This window comes from Xiphias gladius, chromosome 5, assembly GCF_016859285.1.
Source record: "Xiphias gladius isolate SHS-SW01 ecotype Sanya breed wild chromosome 5, ASM1685928v1, whole genome shotgun sequence".
In the NCBI taxonomy this organism is placed as follows: Eukaryota; Metazoa; Chordata; class Actinopteri; order Istiophoriformes; family Xiphiidae; genus Xiphias; species Xiphias gladius.
In genome coordinates, this window is record NC_053404.1 from 22386167 (window position 1) to 22402402 (window position 16236).

Here is a 16236-nt window from a genome sequence, read left to right on the forward strand (position 1 = left end):
TGCAGGAAAGATTGTGACTTTGTCCAGATACGTTTGTCTAAGCCGCTGGTTGTCTGATCGCCTGTCTGCTCGACCCGTCGGACGTCTTTTCGGTGATGTCCCCGTCTTCACGCATCTCACATATAAACTTTGGTGAGTACAGTCTTGTACAGTGGTGAAGTGGCAGTAGTTAGTTCAGGTATCCGTGGCTCCTACGGTAAAAGTCAGATTCATTTTCTCACAGGCCGTGAAGTTTCCATTCAAAATTAGCACAAATTTAAACCAAATATCCAGAAAACCATCAAAAATAAGACCCGAGTCGAGTCTTGTCTCCCTCCGCTGCTGCTGTGGGAACGTGAGCTGATAAACGGCGGGTGGAGCTGCCGTCAAACCACCACAGAAGAAGGGGAAATCTGACGTTTCTGCTGGTTTCAGATGTTAATGTGAGGAAGGTTCCAGTCTCTTCACGGCTCCACACTGATCTGATGGTTTCCTCTCTTCTCGCTTCATCTACGTCAGCGTTTATTCTCTGGCTTTTATCCTGACAGCAATGTGATCATCTTTCAACTTTTTTCTATTTTAATTTTCTACATTTTCCCTCAGTTCTTTTATGCACAACTTGACAATGGAATAAAAACAAGATGGAAATGTTCTTAATGTCAGAGGAGAAAAAAAAATGCAATGGGAACCAGTATCTCCTCCCAGCTCTTTGCAGCTCTGTTATTACTGTTTGAAACATGGACAAAACTACAAAAAAGCCCACAGAAATCTGTTAAATACATTATTGATGGCGTTAACATGTCAGATCCCAACAGCCTGCGTTCACATCTCCCCTCACTTTTCACCACCCTCACGTCAGTGCCGAGGACCACAGAGGGTCGGGCTCATTTTAAACTCAGCAGATACTGGAGCTTTTTTCTTGGTTTCTGCAGGAACACTGAAACCCGAGCCGCTCCTCAAGTCGACATCTGGAGGAGGAAGAAACATAGATGCATATCGTTGCCGTCGGGGGGCAAAACCACAGAGCTACAATCCCGCTGGGTTCGTCCCCTTCCTCGTCTTGGGATGTTACAGTCTTGAGTTGAGTTGGTTTCCAGACTTTGATGCCTCTGAAGCTTTCAGAAACACATGCCCTGAAAGAGATGCAATCTTTTCCTCATTGCTGGCGCGATGGTTCACTAAAACGGCTCGTCTCGCCCCTGCACAGTCATCGGTGGACACATTAAATCCACAGCCGAACAGATGAGGGGCGTTTGATTTGTCTAAACTCGCTGATGATGTGTTTAGCTTGAGGCTGCTCAGTCACTCGCAGCACATTAAAAAAAACTAAACTACCAGCTGCTGTTTTTGAGAAGCAGCTGGAGAAGATCAGGAACCTGATCCTGCAGAGACAGACAGGGAGGACTGTTTATATACGAGAGACTTTACATTAAGAATAAATTCTCAGAACAAACCAAACAAACCTGTAAATTCCTTATAAAATATCTGGACCGTGGGCGGCAGGAGTCCAAACACGTGTCCAACCCTTTCATACCAGACTCAGCACACATGTCCAGCACCGGTCCCATTTATTTTGGGGGTTTCGTCTGGATTCGATTTTCAGAATTGTGTGCAGGCGTGCTCCCCAGTTGTTTTCTTAGATTTTGTGGACTAAATATTTGCTCAGTTAATTAAGAAAATAATTGGCAGATTAATCGCTACTGAAGAGGGGAATAAGGCGTCTGTGAGACCCTGTGCCCTGGATTTGGGTCAGATTTTAGGCCTTTGGCGCTGCGCTCCAAGTCCAGTGAGCAGCACACGAGATGACAGCTTTTCTGTGACGCCACCTAAATGTGACTTGTGACGGACGAAAAGGGCAAGTATCCCTCCCCAGAGCTGAAGGATAATCGTCTCTGGACGCCCACAGATCTCTGCCTTCACTGGACGCGTTGACATGTGAGGCCCCGGCTGCTCTTCACGCTGAAGGCGAGACCGGAGGGGAGACCGGCTGAGATGTGCAGTATCACGGATCTGCTCCGTGAGAAGAATCACACGGCGAAACTCCAAGCGTCGTTACAGATTTTATTATTCAGCTGCACTGTACATATGAAAACAAACCTTACCTACGATTATTTGTCTGTTTACAGAAGCCCGGCCCCGGAGAGGCCGTGTAGTCGCTACACATCTACTGCGCGGCAAAATTAAGCTGACTCAGCGATTTCAGAGCAGCCGCGAGATCCAGTCCAACTGCGGACGTCAACACAGAAACAAATAAATTAAGCGCGGTAGCTGTGGAAATACTGCGAAGAACTGCTGTTGTGCTACAAGGCTGTACGACACGATATCATGTGTTCGATCAGCGAGCTTCAGAGAGCTTCTTCCTCCGTTACGTGTTGACAGAGCCAGGCTAACCGTTTCCCCCTGTTTCCAGTCTTTATGCTGCGCTAAGCTAACCGACTTCTGGCTGTAGCTTCATCTTTACCGTATACGAGGTATTGTTTTTCTCATCTAAGTCTGAGCAAGAAAAGAAAGCAGTGTGTCTCCCAAAATGTTGAAATGTTCCTTTAAGGTAACTCAAATTAATGCGTTGTATTTTATGGGATGAAATTCTGTTGGTTTTTTGTTTTTTTCCTCGAATGAAAATAGTTACATTTTGCCGTTCATCCGTTATCTGCCTTCGTGAACTCAACCACAAAACTCACCAGTTTACCGTCAAATCGAAAAGCCGAACAAATGACCGTGGATGTCAGTCATTCACCTACGAAACTAGAGCTTTACATCATTTATACATTTTTACTTTGCTTTTCACGGGTTAAACTCTACCTCCAGCTTTTATGCATTTATACTATACACGGTTTTCTTACCGCAGTCTCTCTTCAAACGAGAGAGAGTTTTTGAAATCTCACTGAGACTAACTGGTTTACTAAAGGAGGAAAAAATCGGAGAGGATCCGTGGACACAGGATCCACGATACATTCCTCCGAGGAGAAGACACTTAAGGTATCGCTGAGTAGTCTCACCCAGTGTCCAGTCCTTGACGAGCATGTTTCGAGATTCACTGCGATGAAACCCAAAGCGATTCTCCCGTCAAATAGTGAACACTGGGATACGAAACCTAGTTTACTGCAACCCCCCCCCGTACACGTCCAAAAGATGTACAGAAAAGTATGTGGACACCCAGTCCCTCCACTCCACTGGGATTTGCTCCCATTCAGAGCCACCGGAGCATCGGTGAGGTCAGATCCAACTTCTTCTGCACTAAACCGCAACAACAGGGAGTTCATTTCATCGGAGCCAAGGGGCCCAGATCAGGGAAAATAGAGTCAGACGGAGACCACACAAGGACAGGGTGTCCACATACTTTTGGCCATATCGTGTATTGATTTATAGTTCATATTTGGATATGGATGTAATCTCTAAATAGGTCTCAGAAATGGTCCCTGTTTGTTAGGAGTTTTTGAGGCTGACTGTGAGTTCATCCTGGTGCCGCAAACGGCGGCTCTGGACCCAGAAGATGAGTCACAGGATGAATTCTCTGCCGTCAGCTGAGACATGTAAACGAGCGTCTGTGTTTTCTCCAGTAGGTCCATCGGATTCCAGGATGAGCGTTTCCACAGGAACCGCTGCTGTTCCCTGTGGAAAACTCGTCCGAGCAGCAAAGTCCGGTCAAAGTCCTCATTCCTGTACTAAGACTAGAGAGTGTACTGGTGTGTTTCTCCCTCTGTAGCTCCCTTCATAAGTCCCTTCGTAGGTCCCTTCTGGCCTTCCTTTCCCCTCCTCAGAAGTTCAGAGCAGTGTGGACGTGGCCTTTCTCCTCCCACGCCGCTCCTCCTTCACCTGAAGCCCTTCCCTCGTGGAGGAGGCGGTTCAGGATGTTGAGGAGACGTTGATGGATGCCTGCGCCTCCTCCTCCGTCCTCCTCTCTTTCCTCCGCACCTCCATCTGTTTCCGAACACTCCTGCACCGCTCGCTGCAGCTCCACCTGTTCAAAACAAACACAGAAAGACCCACCAAAATCTGTAACTCACTACGTACACACTACTTTGATTCACATCTGATGAAAATACAAAAATACAAACCGCTTAAAATACAGGAAGAAAAGTATTTTAAAAGCCTCCTACCTGCAGAGGGAGTCCTGCTTTGGCCCCAAGCAGAGTTGGAGAAAACCACGGCCTGAAAATCTTCTCACAAATCACCTGAAGAGGGGAGGAGAAAGAAAAGAGCAGAGGGGAAGAGTCGTGGAAAGTAAAGGATGAAGATGTAAAGTGGAAGGAGGAAAGAGGAGTTGAGGGAAGAGGTGAAAGAAAGGGGAAAGGAATGGAGGGATGAGGCAAAAGCAAAGGAAAGAAGCAGATATCAAAGAGTATCAAGAAGTGGAGAGAAGAAAGAAAAGAAGAGAGGACAGAGAAGTTAAAAAGGGAGATGTATAGAGGATAGGAAAAGAAAGGAAAGTGTGAAGAAGCAAATAGAAAAGGAGAGGTTCGAAAAGAACACAGGGAAGAGGAAGAGAGGAAATGAGTGAAATAGAGAGGTGAGAAGAGAACATGTGGAGAGGAACAGAGAAGGTGGGATGAGGAGGAGGAGAGCAGAAAGAAAGGAGAAGAGGAGAGCATTTATGAGGAGAATAAATGAGAAGAAAACAGGAGGAGGGGAAGGAAAAGGGAGAGAGGAGGAGGAGAGAAGAGATGAGGAGAGAAAGGAAAGGGGAGGTGAGAAGATGAAAAAGTGGAGGAGAGAGTGGATGACAGCAAAGGAAGGAAAGAAAGCAAAAGGAGAGAAGAGATGGAGAGTGGAGAGAGGAAAAGAAAGTAAATGAGAGGTGAGGGAAGGAAAGAAGGAATAAAAGGATAAGAGACAAGTACAGAAGAGTTGAGACAAGAGAGGAAGAAAGGAAACGAAAGGAGAGATGAAGAGAAGAGAAACCGATGAGTGATTCTAAAGAGGATCTGTTTTTATCATCGTTATGCAGATGACACCTCGTTTTTCATTATCTCTCACACACACACACACACACACACACACACACACACACACACACACACACACGGGTAAAAAGACAATGCCTCCTTTCTCTGAGGAGATGATTGACAGGTGGAGGGTCATCAGAGGTCGTGTTCAGGAGAAACCTGCGGAGCTTCAGATGGACCAATAGGAGAGCGGCGTGTCAACGACGTGCAGTCACCACCTGCTGTCCTGTGCCGGTGTCTGGTCTTCACTCATCTTCTCTTCTCTTTCCTTCTGTTCTCCTTTGTTCTTCTGCTCTTTTGTTCATTTTGTTCCATCTTCTCCTTTTACTGTTTTCTACTTTCTTCTCTCCATCCAGCTTCCTCTTGTCTCTGTCCTAGTGTTGTGCCTCTTTTATTTCATTTTGTCCTCTTGAGTTTTCTCTTCATCTTTGGTTTTATTCTCTTCCTATTTTTTCAGATCTGCTCCTTCACCTTTTCTTCTGTTCATCGTCGATTCCATCCTGTCATTGCAGACGGCTGCTGTTACAGCTCAGTTTTAGCTTCTCGTTCCTGTAAAATGTTGACGTTTTTACAGTCGCCGTCGTCTCCGCCTGGACCAGCGTTTGTGCATCACGTCCAGTCTTCACCCGAAGAAAACTATTTTCCCTCCTTCTCATATTCACACATTCTACTCCGATGAATGCAGGTATCTCGTGTCATACGACATGTGATACGGGAGCCGGCAGGGTGATGAGAGTCTGTCCGGGCGCTGTCGCGCGATGACGGCGGTGGCGGCGATGTTCGGCTCGGCTTTTGTGTCCCAGACATTTTTCTAAGAGTCTGACGGCATGATTCTTCAAAATGGCTGATGATTATAATAATAATAATAACAATAATAATGAGGTTGAGGCATTATATTGGCTTTAAAATCAGACTGATTCAAATCTAGTCAATCATTAATATAATTACATGTAATTATTAAACCACTTCAACTAATGGTAATAATTTTATCAATGCTGGCACTGTTAATAAAAACAACTCCTGCTAAAGGGAAGAAAAATCAGCCTGAAACCAGCCTAATAAAAATGAATTTTTTCATGACTAGAATGAGGATTTTACACTTGAAACCAATCATTATTCTTTAAACGATCATTTTTGATTTATTGGTCGGTCAGTGGTGAAATGAAGAGAGACAAAGAGGATAAATAAAGTGGAGCGTCAACAAACACGACAATTAGAATAAGATAAATGTATTCTTTTAATTTATGGCGTCTTTTAAAGTCTGACATTCTTACAGCTTTCTCTTGCTTTACAGAGAAAAAAGATCAGGTTAGATTTATCTGTTTAAAAGATGCAAAACTTTTGCAGTATCTGAAATTAATAAATGCAGATGTACTGAAAGCACGTCCGGGTTTCTAATAAAAACAGATTTGAAAACACAACGTGTCAGCAGGTTCAACCCTCCGCTCCTCCCATCTGTAATTATCATTCCGCCCGTCGCGTTGCTGCACACACGCCTGCAATTAAACGCTGTGGGAGATGGATCACTGAGTCTGGGAGAAACAGGTAGCCCCGTAATTCATCGACCTCCCAATCAGGAGCGAGGCGGACGTGATTTTCTGTTCCGAGAGAACCAGGCGCAGAGGAGGGGAGAGAGTCATTACTCATGCAGACGAGGTTGTGGACGTTCAGGAGCAGAGGTACCACAGGAGGAATAAAAAGAGGAAGAGAAGAAGAAAATGTGCAGCCTCTGTTTTCACCTCGACATCGGAATCAGTCATCCTTCATTAGGTTTCATATTTTATAGAACATCGCCTCAGTCTAACTGAGCTGTAAATGCCCCGTCCGAATGAATCATTTAAGGCAACGTTTTGCATTGTTAACGTTTAAAATGTGATAAAAGTGACATTCTCCTGACCCCGTTTGGCCACGAAACTCCAGTCTCCACGGCAAGTGAACGAATGCTTCGAGATTTCATTACAGTTTACCGCACTAAGCGATAATTAGCGGCAGCGCGGATGTGTGAACAAAGTCAAGTGGAAGACAGGACGACGGGGGATGAAAGTGTTGTGTGAAGATTTCTGGCTACTCCGGCCTGTGTGGTTGAATGAATGTACAAAAGAAAAAATAAAGACAATAAGTTCATTTCATTAGCTGCTCCCTGGTGCGAATGTCACATTGCTTCACGATAAAAGACTAAAGCGACAGACATAAAATACGGGATGGCAAAACAAGAGCGAAAATTAAAACTCAGCAAAGGCAGAAATTCACCTCACTTCGATGTGAATGTGAGCGAGTCCAGGACAGTTTGACTCTGGACGAAGCGGCAGCAACAGTCTGGTTCTTTACTTCAGTAAAAGTGACATGTGCAGGTAAAAGTCCCGCATCAAAGACGTGTTTTAGTGCTGTGCTGGTACCTTTTATTTAAAAAGATTAATATTAGCGATTGCAGAATAAAATGGAAGCACTCAAGTAAAGTATGAATACCTCTAAACCGTGCCGAGTTCCTGCGCTGCTGCGGGGCCCACCTCAAGTCTTACCTGCAGGTTGCTGTTCCTGCGGCGGGGGCTGCACCTGCGTTTGCTCAGGTTACACCTGGACGAGCAGTCGAAGAAGTTACAGTCGTCATCGCTGCTGCAGTTCTGGTCCAGGATGTCCCTCATCTTCGGCTCGAAGAACGCCATGTCCACGTCGATGGCCACCACCTGCAGGAGACACCACCGAGGCTTAAATGTCCACTGTCCTCAGGTTCGTCACCGTCGTTTTATTAGAGAGACAGACAGGTGAACTAATTAGAAGTCATTTTCTAAATTTTTTGGGACACTCTTGCAATGTCTCACCTGAATACTTGGTCAATTTAAATATTCCATAGATACCTTTTACCATTCATGAATTATTTACCATTTAAAATAGTAATGTGCAACTATTTGTTTTAAATGTGTGTTATAAATTTAACTGAACACTTTAAGAAAAATGTTTTTTAAGGGAAAAAGATTGATCCATTGATTGTAACTAACTAACCATTTCTTTGAATGTCAAAATGAAGTGACCCACCAAAGAGCTGTAGAGTTTAAGGCGGTTTTGTCAGTCGTCCAAGACGTCTCATCAGTTCCGCTGACTGACGGGGAGTTTGCCAAAACACGCTTTGCCAAAATGCGGCGGCCGAGTTTACCGAGGCAAACTCCAGACCTCAAGCCTTTGCTTAAGAAAACCCGCGTACGAGATGCATTTTAATATCTGGGGTGAGCAGAGGCGGCGGCTGCACATTTAAACCGTATGAATTTACTGCACGGTGAAGTGAAGTGAGGTGAGTTTGGTTCATCGAAGCTGTTCCTCTGGCAGGTGAGACCTCAGTCTCGGGCCGGTTTTCGTCTCTCTGCCGTTTCCCCTCGTTGCTGCTGTATTCTCCTTAAACTGCACGTCCCCCTCCGTCTTCTCTGCCTCCGCGCTGAAAACAATTGATCCGACAAGTAGCCATGCGTCTTTAGAGGCTGTATTTTTCTCACTGCGATGAGGGAACACATCGCCCGGCGCAACAGTGTGAATCACTGACGTGTCTTTAATAGTTTCTGGAAACAATGGAGCTCTGTGGCTCGGAGGAACATGATATATCGGGCTTCCACAGACACACTGTACTGGTTAGTAGGAAATATTCAGCGCTGGTTCAAGTCTAAACATGAGGTTTGTTAACAAGGAGAAAAATGTAGAATATCACCAGACTTATCCTTTTTTTAAAAATATAAGAAAATACAGAATTATTCATTACAGTTGCACTGGAAGCTGTTTTTATGGATTTTTACTGCTGGAGCAGACAAAAGGTCTTTGGGTCGTATCTACCTGTGTGTTTTGTCTATAAAAACCCGTAGAGGAACTAAACACTGAGTAGAAGCTGCTGCAGACAAACCTCGCTCTGCTTTTTCATGGTAAACATTATGGGAGTTCTCGTTTTGTATGCAAGGTTTTACAACGCTGGCACTGAAAAGTTGTTAAATCTGTTCCGTGTCAGCACTCGTAAAGGAAAAACTCTAATCCTGCAACAAAAAAACCCCCTTAAGAACAGTAATGAGCCTCATTTGGTCCTGGATGCGTTTGTCTTTTTTCTTTCACTGCTCATTCTCCGGTAATCGTCGTCCAGACACGTGAAAGATGAAATAGTTTGGATTCAGTTGTGATTGTTGGCCGGGGTCCAGCGCAGACCTGACATGGTGCTGAATTAATGACCGTCTGGCTCAGTCTGCTGCATAAACCCTAAAACCATCTGATAACGATGGGAAAACAACCCTTTTTTTTTTCTTCCACTTTCTCTGCGCTGCTCTGCCCAGACGCTCGTGATGGTTTTTAACTGAGGGAGAACACAGAGGGAAGAAAGTCCATTTTTATTTGTCAGGCTCTTTGGATTTATTGTTAGAGCTAAAATAAGCAAACGTTAACCTTTAATTATCATATTACAGTTAAATAATAAAGGATGAACGTGTCAGTTTTAGAAGTTTGATTACAAAGTGATTAAAAGTGACTTTCAGATAATGACGTTCGGTTCCACCTCGTAGGGAACTTCCCACAGGAACAAGGAACGAGGAGAAAGTTCAGTGAGTGCAAGGCAGACTTCTTTGCCCCGGGTTTCACCTCTCAGGCTGCATCCAGGCTGCCCTGTCTTCCTGGTGGAGGTTGCTGGGACCAAACGCAGCCTGAGAGGAAGACTGCAGGGCTAAAAAAAGGACTTCCAACTCCCCGACGCAGTTTTTGGGTTAAAGTAATAAATAGTGACGTATATACTACATATATTTGGGCCTGCAGCAGATGCAGAATGACCGTCTCCTTCCCAGCAGCAGCAGCGTCACATATTCTGCTTTCAGCTGAAAAAACATCTCTTCAAGAAAACCCTCACGTAATTCACCGTCCACTCTCTGATCTCAATCTCTACCTTCTCTAATAGCTTCTTTTTTTTTTTTTTTTTTTTTAAAAACAACCTTTTATCCTGTTTATTTTCATTATATTCCCAGAAAACCTTGAGGCCATTCAGGCTCACTTGGTGGATTTTATCGGGATTTGTTCTGGAGCCGGTCGTCTAACTGCCCGGATCTAAACGTGGCTGAAAACTCACCGTCAGGTCCTTCCTGATGGCAAAGTTCTCCGGTTTGATGTCACACAGGTGCAGCTTGTGGGTGAAGTCGTTGTCGAAGTGCCACACCATGTCCAGAAAACTCAGCGCGATGCGGTGCACCATCTCCCTGGTGGTCCACCTCCCGCGGGCCCCGGCTCGGTCCTGACCCCGCAGCCCAGGAACGGCCACCTCCTCGAGGGAAAAGATGTTCTGGTCCCAGGCGTGTCCCGCGGACAGGTACTCCACGGCGTAGAAATGACCGCAGGAGCCCAGCACCTTGGCCACGTGGGTGCTGAGGTCCTGCAGGACTCTGGAGAGCAGAGGCGGGAAGATGGAGGTTCAGGAGTGCAACTAAACAGCAGAGCCTCAATGAGCACACACAAACATACGCAGGACAGATCAGAGATACGTTTTAAAGGGGAAATAAGTACAGTTGGTTGCCCCCAGAGGATGAATCCCACTGTGATTGATGATCCTCTTCATCTAGCCCCATCATAATTGCGCTATCGAGTGAAATATCTCAACGTTTGTTCTGTATCGTCCTGGTCACTGCTTTTCTCTGCTCGGCGATGGAGAACGGGCCACGGGCGACCACGCGGCCTGGCGTCCTCACGCTCTTTAGCAGGGAAGAAGAGTAATAAGCCTCAACCTCAAGATAAAGCAGCCGGCGGTGAGTGAGTCTTACTGTCCCGGTGGAGAAACATCACTTTGTCTCAGCTGCCGGCCACTGTAGGCTGGTGTGTGATGTATCACATCCAGTCACATGCTTTACAGGTCAGACAAATCCACCGTGGGTTTTATCTCTTCTCTGTTTCTCCTGTCCCTAAACCTACCAAGTACCACACACACACACAAACACACACAGACGTTTTTTATATCCTAAACTCCATTCGTCACTGCAGCTCTGTCTGCAGGCCTCCAGATAAGCACCTCGCCTCGCTGGTTTTATTTTTGGTCTCGGGGGAGTTTTGGCTTCCAGCCCGTTGGCGGGCGCGCGTGCGTCTGTGCCCTCCGACTGAAAACAAACTCACGTGTTTTTATTCTCGTCCTCCAGCCCTGCCCACAAAAATTTTCAAGGAGGAGACCAGCTTATTTGGTGAGACTTCGGTGCACGGTTACGTTAGAGGAAAGAGATGCCAGAAAAAAAGGCCGTAAAATTTTCTGTGAATATTCATGGTCTCCAGACAACGAGACCGCATTTCACAAGAAAATCTGGAGAGAAATTCTCTAGCCCGCATAATCCAAACTCCGTGTTTTGAATTAACCTTCTCCTCAGAATTTCAGGAGTAGTTATTCCCTGTCTGACTCTGGCTGTTTTACCTGAGAAAGGTGTACTCCTCCTGCTGCAGCAGAGACCAGAGTGAGGCCAGCTCTGCTCTTGAGTAACTCTTGTCTCTGTTTTTCAGCTTCTTCCCCCAGAGCCTGGCCAGAGAGCCGTTATTTCCTCCTCCTCCTCCTCCTCCTCCTTCTTCATCCTCATCCTCCTCAGCCAGCCCCAGGGAGTTTCGTACCTGAGACAAGGAGGAAATCAATATGCGCTGCAGACTTTGGTACACGGAAAAGGTGTGCTTTTTATTACGCTACACACACAGAAGAGATCAGTGTGAATTCTGTGCAGAAGTTGGGGTTCCCACCCATGGGGCTGTAGTTTTTTAATATTTTTTGATACTTACTTCCAGAGTGGCGTAGAAAACCACATCGAGAGGGGAGAGCTCCTCTGCCGTGTCCTGTTGAACAGAGGAACAGATTATTGTCAATCATTTTTTTACTGTCCTTTGATTTGGATCTAAATTGAGCTTAAAAAATAAACGTTCAAAGACTGGAAACGAAGCACAGACACCACCTGGTAGTCCAGTATTCCCAGTGGCTCGTAGGAGGAGAAATTCTCCAGTTTGGACTTGAGGATGATGGGGCTTCCTCTCCAGCGCGCCTCGATCACCTTCTTCCCGTTCTCGTAGTAGAGGCAGCGCTTGTACTCCACCAGGCCGAGCACGCACAGGTCCTCGCACATGTCCCCCGTCACCGAGCCCTTGCCAAACTCCAGACACTGTTACGGCAGAGCGGGAGGGACACACGGAGCAGAGGTGTGAGGTCACTAGAACCCGGACAACAGGTTACGAATCGACGAGGAAAACAGCCATTTTATTTCCGCTCCATTATGCAGCGTGACATCGTTCTCGGACGAGAAGTCTGGACGCCACTGTCACTCAACACGGAGGCCGTGATCGATTTACACTTGTGATAATGGACGACCCAGTTACGATGTCTAGCGCCAATCGGTGCGACGGACAAGTTAAGCTACGCCTTCGTGCAGTTTCACGTCAAATGCGTGACCAAACACGAGGTGCCCTGATGTAGGAAACTGAGGGACAACACGGAGTCAAAGTTCTCCGCAGTGAGACCATCGTTCTCCTGTAGGAAGAACAGGGTTCCGAGCGTTTCTATCCAAGAACCTCACCCTTGAAACATGGTCACAAAACGAGAGGCTACACCAACATAAGTTAAGCCAAACGAGCAGTAATCGTCATCACAAGTTTGACAGGCATTTGGTCACAAACCGAAATAGCGATCAAATCAAAATGTTGACCTGATGATGGCGCTAGAGGACAAGTCAGAGGATCGCCAAAGTTATTAGGATTCCTCCTCTGATCACTGTGGGTGTCTGTAACAGATTTCATGGCAATTCATCCAGCGACTGTCGAGACATTTCTCTAAAACCCACAAATGTCAACCTGCCGCTGGCGCAACAGGAAACGTCAAGACCGTAACCAAAGTAATTAGAGTGTGTATCCTCTGGTGAACATGAATTTGGTGTCAACCAAACCAATAGACGCTGAGATATCCGAGTCTGACCCAAGGTGGTGGACCCACCGACTGACCAGGCCGTTCTCGGGATCTGCTGCGTTGACACTGGGACGGGTTTACGTTTTCATCCGGGGAGCGCGAAATAAGCAAAACACTACCGTCCACATTTGAGCTCTCAGCAGGACATAGGGTCAGTCTGAGCAACGAATTGTGGCGAGCTGTGACGGGTTTTGGTTTCTTACAGTGGAGGCGTGACGGAGTGAAACACCGGCTGAAAGCGACTTGTTGCACTGAGCTCTCGTGTTCTGTGGCAAGACCGCTTCACACAACATCTCACGTCTGAGTCTTTCCGAGATCATTTGGCGTCTTCTGTCAGCACAGGTGTGTTTTCCGTCCACTCATCCTGACATTCATCCTTCTCCTCACCTTTTTGCATCCTTCTCTTTACCCGTGAAAGCCTGAAGGAGGCGTTTTCTACATCTGAGCGGACGCCGCAACCAGCACACGCGCTGTAAACACACACACACACATACACACACACACGCGAACCCTGCGAGCGTCTGAGAAGCCCCGCGTCCAGGGGTGTGAGGGACGAGGGCGGGGATTAGCGTTGTTCTGGCCGGGGGGGGATTACCTGGCTAATCCTTCGCTCTGCCCACATTCCAACACAACCATCAGTCAGTGAGGAGCTCGGAGACTAAACCCACACATACGCACCCCCTGCTTCACACGCGCTCGCCGGACGGTCGCTCGTGGTTTTTTCCAGCCGTAATGCACGAGCCTTTAATGACACGCGGTTTCCACGGTACAACACTCAACACCTCGGGGTGCAGCCCGTGATTTGCAGTGTAATTTTGTTGCGTGACGGGTACCGTGGGGGAAAACCATACTGTGGAGAGGGAAGAGGGAAGGAGAAAACAAATGAGTATTTTCGTAAATACTGGGGAAGTCTGGAGTTGCCAGGAGAAAAATGGCGTCAGCAACCTCTTACTCTCTGTATAATTAAAGAGTGGAAAGGGTCGAACAGCTGCACCTTAGCTATATTACAGCCCAGGGTCCTTTTTTATTTTTACAGTTAATGTAACCTACATGTTGTAGTTCTCAGTCATTAACAAACAACGCTCCAGGGATTAACTTGTGTCCCATTAGCACTACGTCCTCTACGTCACTGTGTCATTCGAAATGGGACCAAATGTGTGAAAGTTCGATTCCTAGCAAATTCGTCCAGCGCTGCGGCAGCTCACAGCGGGCACGCTGGGGTAGAAAACAAACGTACCTCTGTCAGATGCAGCTGTGGAAAGTTTCTCTTGTCATCGGAAGAGAAAGAACTATAAATTATTAAAGTGGATCAAACATGGCTTCAGTGTTTAATGAGGAGCTTTGTCATTTTGAATTCTTTTAATTGCACCATGAGAATAAGGTCTGTGGGTTGTAATATAATGTGAGGCTGTTCTAAACTTTTTAATTACACATTTTTTTTTCCCTGTATCCTGCAGTGTCCCCAGCGTCAATCATTTATTTCCCCTTGCCTGTGACATGCCCGGACTATTCCCCCCTTGCTCCCCTCGTTGAGTCTCGCTTGGGTCCGGCTTTACCTACGCGCTAAGTGTTCTTACTGGTACCGTACTGGTGCAGTGAAATCACGCTGGAAATGACTGTTTTCATTTCAGGCTGTTTTCTAAATCGTGAGAGTCGGATTAGCTGCGTCATGCGCCGTCACGTTTAGCGCGGTGAGAGGACACAGTTTGGAACGGGACGCTACCGTTGAATCGTTCAGTTATTAGAGTCATTTTTCACTGTGTACTGAATTCCATTCACCCCCTTTGTATTGGATGGGGTCGGGGCAGTAATTACAAAATGATGATGTGAGATATATATGTTGAATATATAAATAATAAAAATATAGATATCACACAAGGACTTGGCATCAGAAGACAATCATTCTCAAAGGATCAGGATTAAAACCACTGATCTCCACAGTTATTCCAGATCAGTGGATGAGCCCAGAGGGTAAAACGAGCAAAGAGGCAGGAAGTGCGACGGACGGAGAGAGACGGGCGAACGTGTGCTGAGAAGGATGGGACGAAGAGGAGACGGCGGAGGGCGGAGACAGATGAGACAGACAGGTGTGCGGGCGGGTTGACCGGCCTGAGGAAGAGAGACTCTGTTTTTAACTGAGAAAAGAGGAGGCGAGCTGACGGAAACAGGCCGACGGCGGCGGATCTTTCATCTTTTCAACGTCACTCAGTCAATGCGCGGAAGGGGGCAGTCTAGATCACGTGGAGATTTAGCCCCTCATACCTTCCCTGGGTCTCTAACCTCTACGGATGGTCTATAAATCTCCACAAGAGCGAGCGTCAACGTTTCAAAGAGCCGCGTGCCTCAGACTGACGCGCGCTGCCAGCTGCATCTGATCTGTTCACACGAGGATCAGCCGGTTCGACAAAAACTGTGGGAAACGGAGGAAGAGCTGCGGCGCCAGCCGCCCACGTCGCCGAGGAGCCACTGACACATCGGACCATCGGCTTTTCTACCTTCCAGGCATTAACACGGCCCCAGACCAGGAATGTGTGTCCAGAGGGCTTTAAAATCTGTGTAACACACAATGCCATCTTTGCTGGAGGGTCTGGAACCGAATAAATGACCAAAGTCACGTGATCTTTCCCACAATGGCCCCTTTTCCCTATTGTTTGTCTTCAGAAATTGATTTCCTAATAACTCGGCCCGTGTGTGTAACGCCGTTGGATGCCAAGCACCTACAGGAGCTCACACACACACACACACACACACACACACACAGAAAGTCACACAGCAGAAATGGGTTTGTCTCTTTATTGATTCCTGTTTAACAATTGACTGCAGACCATTCACATTACAAATTATTATACAGGTAAGTATGTGTTTATACTACGTTTTCGGGACAGTACACATGTATACATTTATACTCACAAGTATTGATTTTATTTGATTGATTTTATTACTTTTTCTTACATATTTATTTTCATTATCGTGTACTGAGCTCCATAAAGTCAGTGTAGATAATCATGGGCTGACTTGTTGTCCTGTCTTTATTCTGCTGGATTCCTCATGTAGTTTGGTGAGGGTGGGGGGGCTGCTATGTGCAAACAGCGACCGTGTGGAATGAAACACGGAGCAGCGGGTGAATCTGTTGAGGAAGGTCCCGATGCATTTGAGGTGAATTCATATCGTTCCCGTCCCTCTGATAAAACCTGGAATTGTTTCTCCTTATCTCAGGCTCGGAGTGTGTGTGTGTGTGCATGTGTGTGTGTGTGTGTGTGTGTGTGTGTGTGTGTGTGTGTGTGTGTGTGTGTGTTTTGTTGCAGCTGTACTGGAACCTTTGGGCACTGGGTGCTATTTAGAAGGTGGAAAACAAAGGCTCATCCTCGTTTAAACCCCCGAGCCTCA

The 16236-nt window shown here is 46.5% G+C and overlaps 2 protein-coding genes across 22 annotated transcripts in view; both read right to left on the reverse strand.

Moving 5' to 3' along the window:
* LOC120789870 (NACHT, LRR and PYD domains-containing protein 12-like) overlaps positions 1-16236 on the reverse strand; it is a 1168582-nt gene that overhangs the window by 491515 nt on the left and 660831 nt on the right. The gene's annotated exons all lie outside the window — the stretch shown is intronic.
* dipk1c (divergent protein kinase domain 1C) overlaps positions 2062-16236 on the reverse strand; it is a 37294-nt gene continuing 23119 nt past the window's right edge. For both annotated transcript variants that reach the window (XM_040127087.1, XM_040127086.1), the window contains exons 4-10: positions 11849-12052; positions 11679-11732; positions 11326-11516; positions 10006-10315; positions 7445-7609; positions 4080-4154; positions 2062-3940 (exon numbers count right to left, since the gene is read on the reverse strand). In XM_040127087.1, the coding sequence (XP_039983021.1) occupies positions 3737-3940; positions 4080-4154; positions 7445-7609; positions 10006-10315; positions 11326-11516; positions 11679-11732; positions 11849-12052 (1203 nt within the window). In that variant the 3' untranslated portion in view covers positions 2062-3736. The remainder of the gene's footprint in view (positions 3941-4079; positions 4155-7444; positions 7610-10005; positions 10316-11325; positions 11517-11678; positions 11733-11848; positions 12053-16236) is intronic.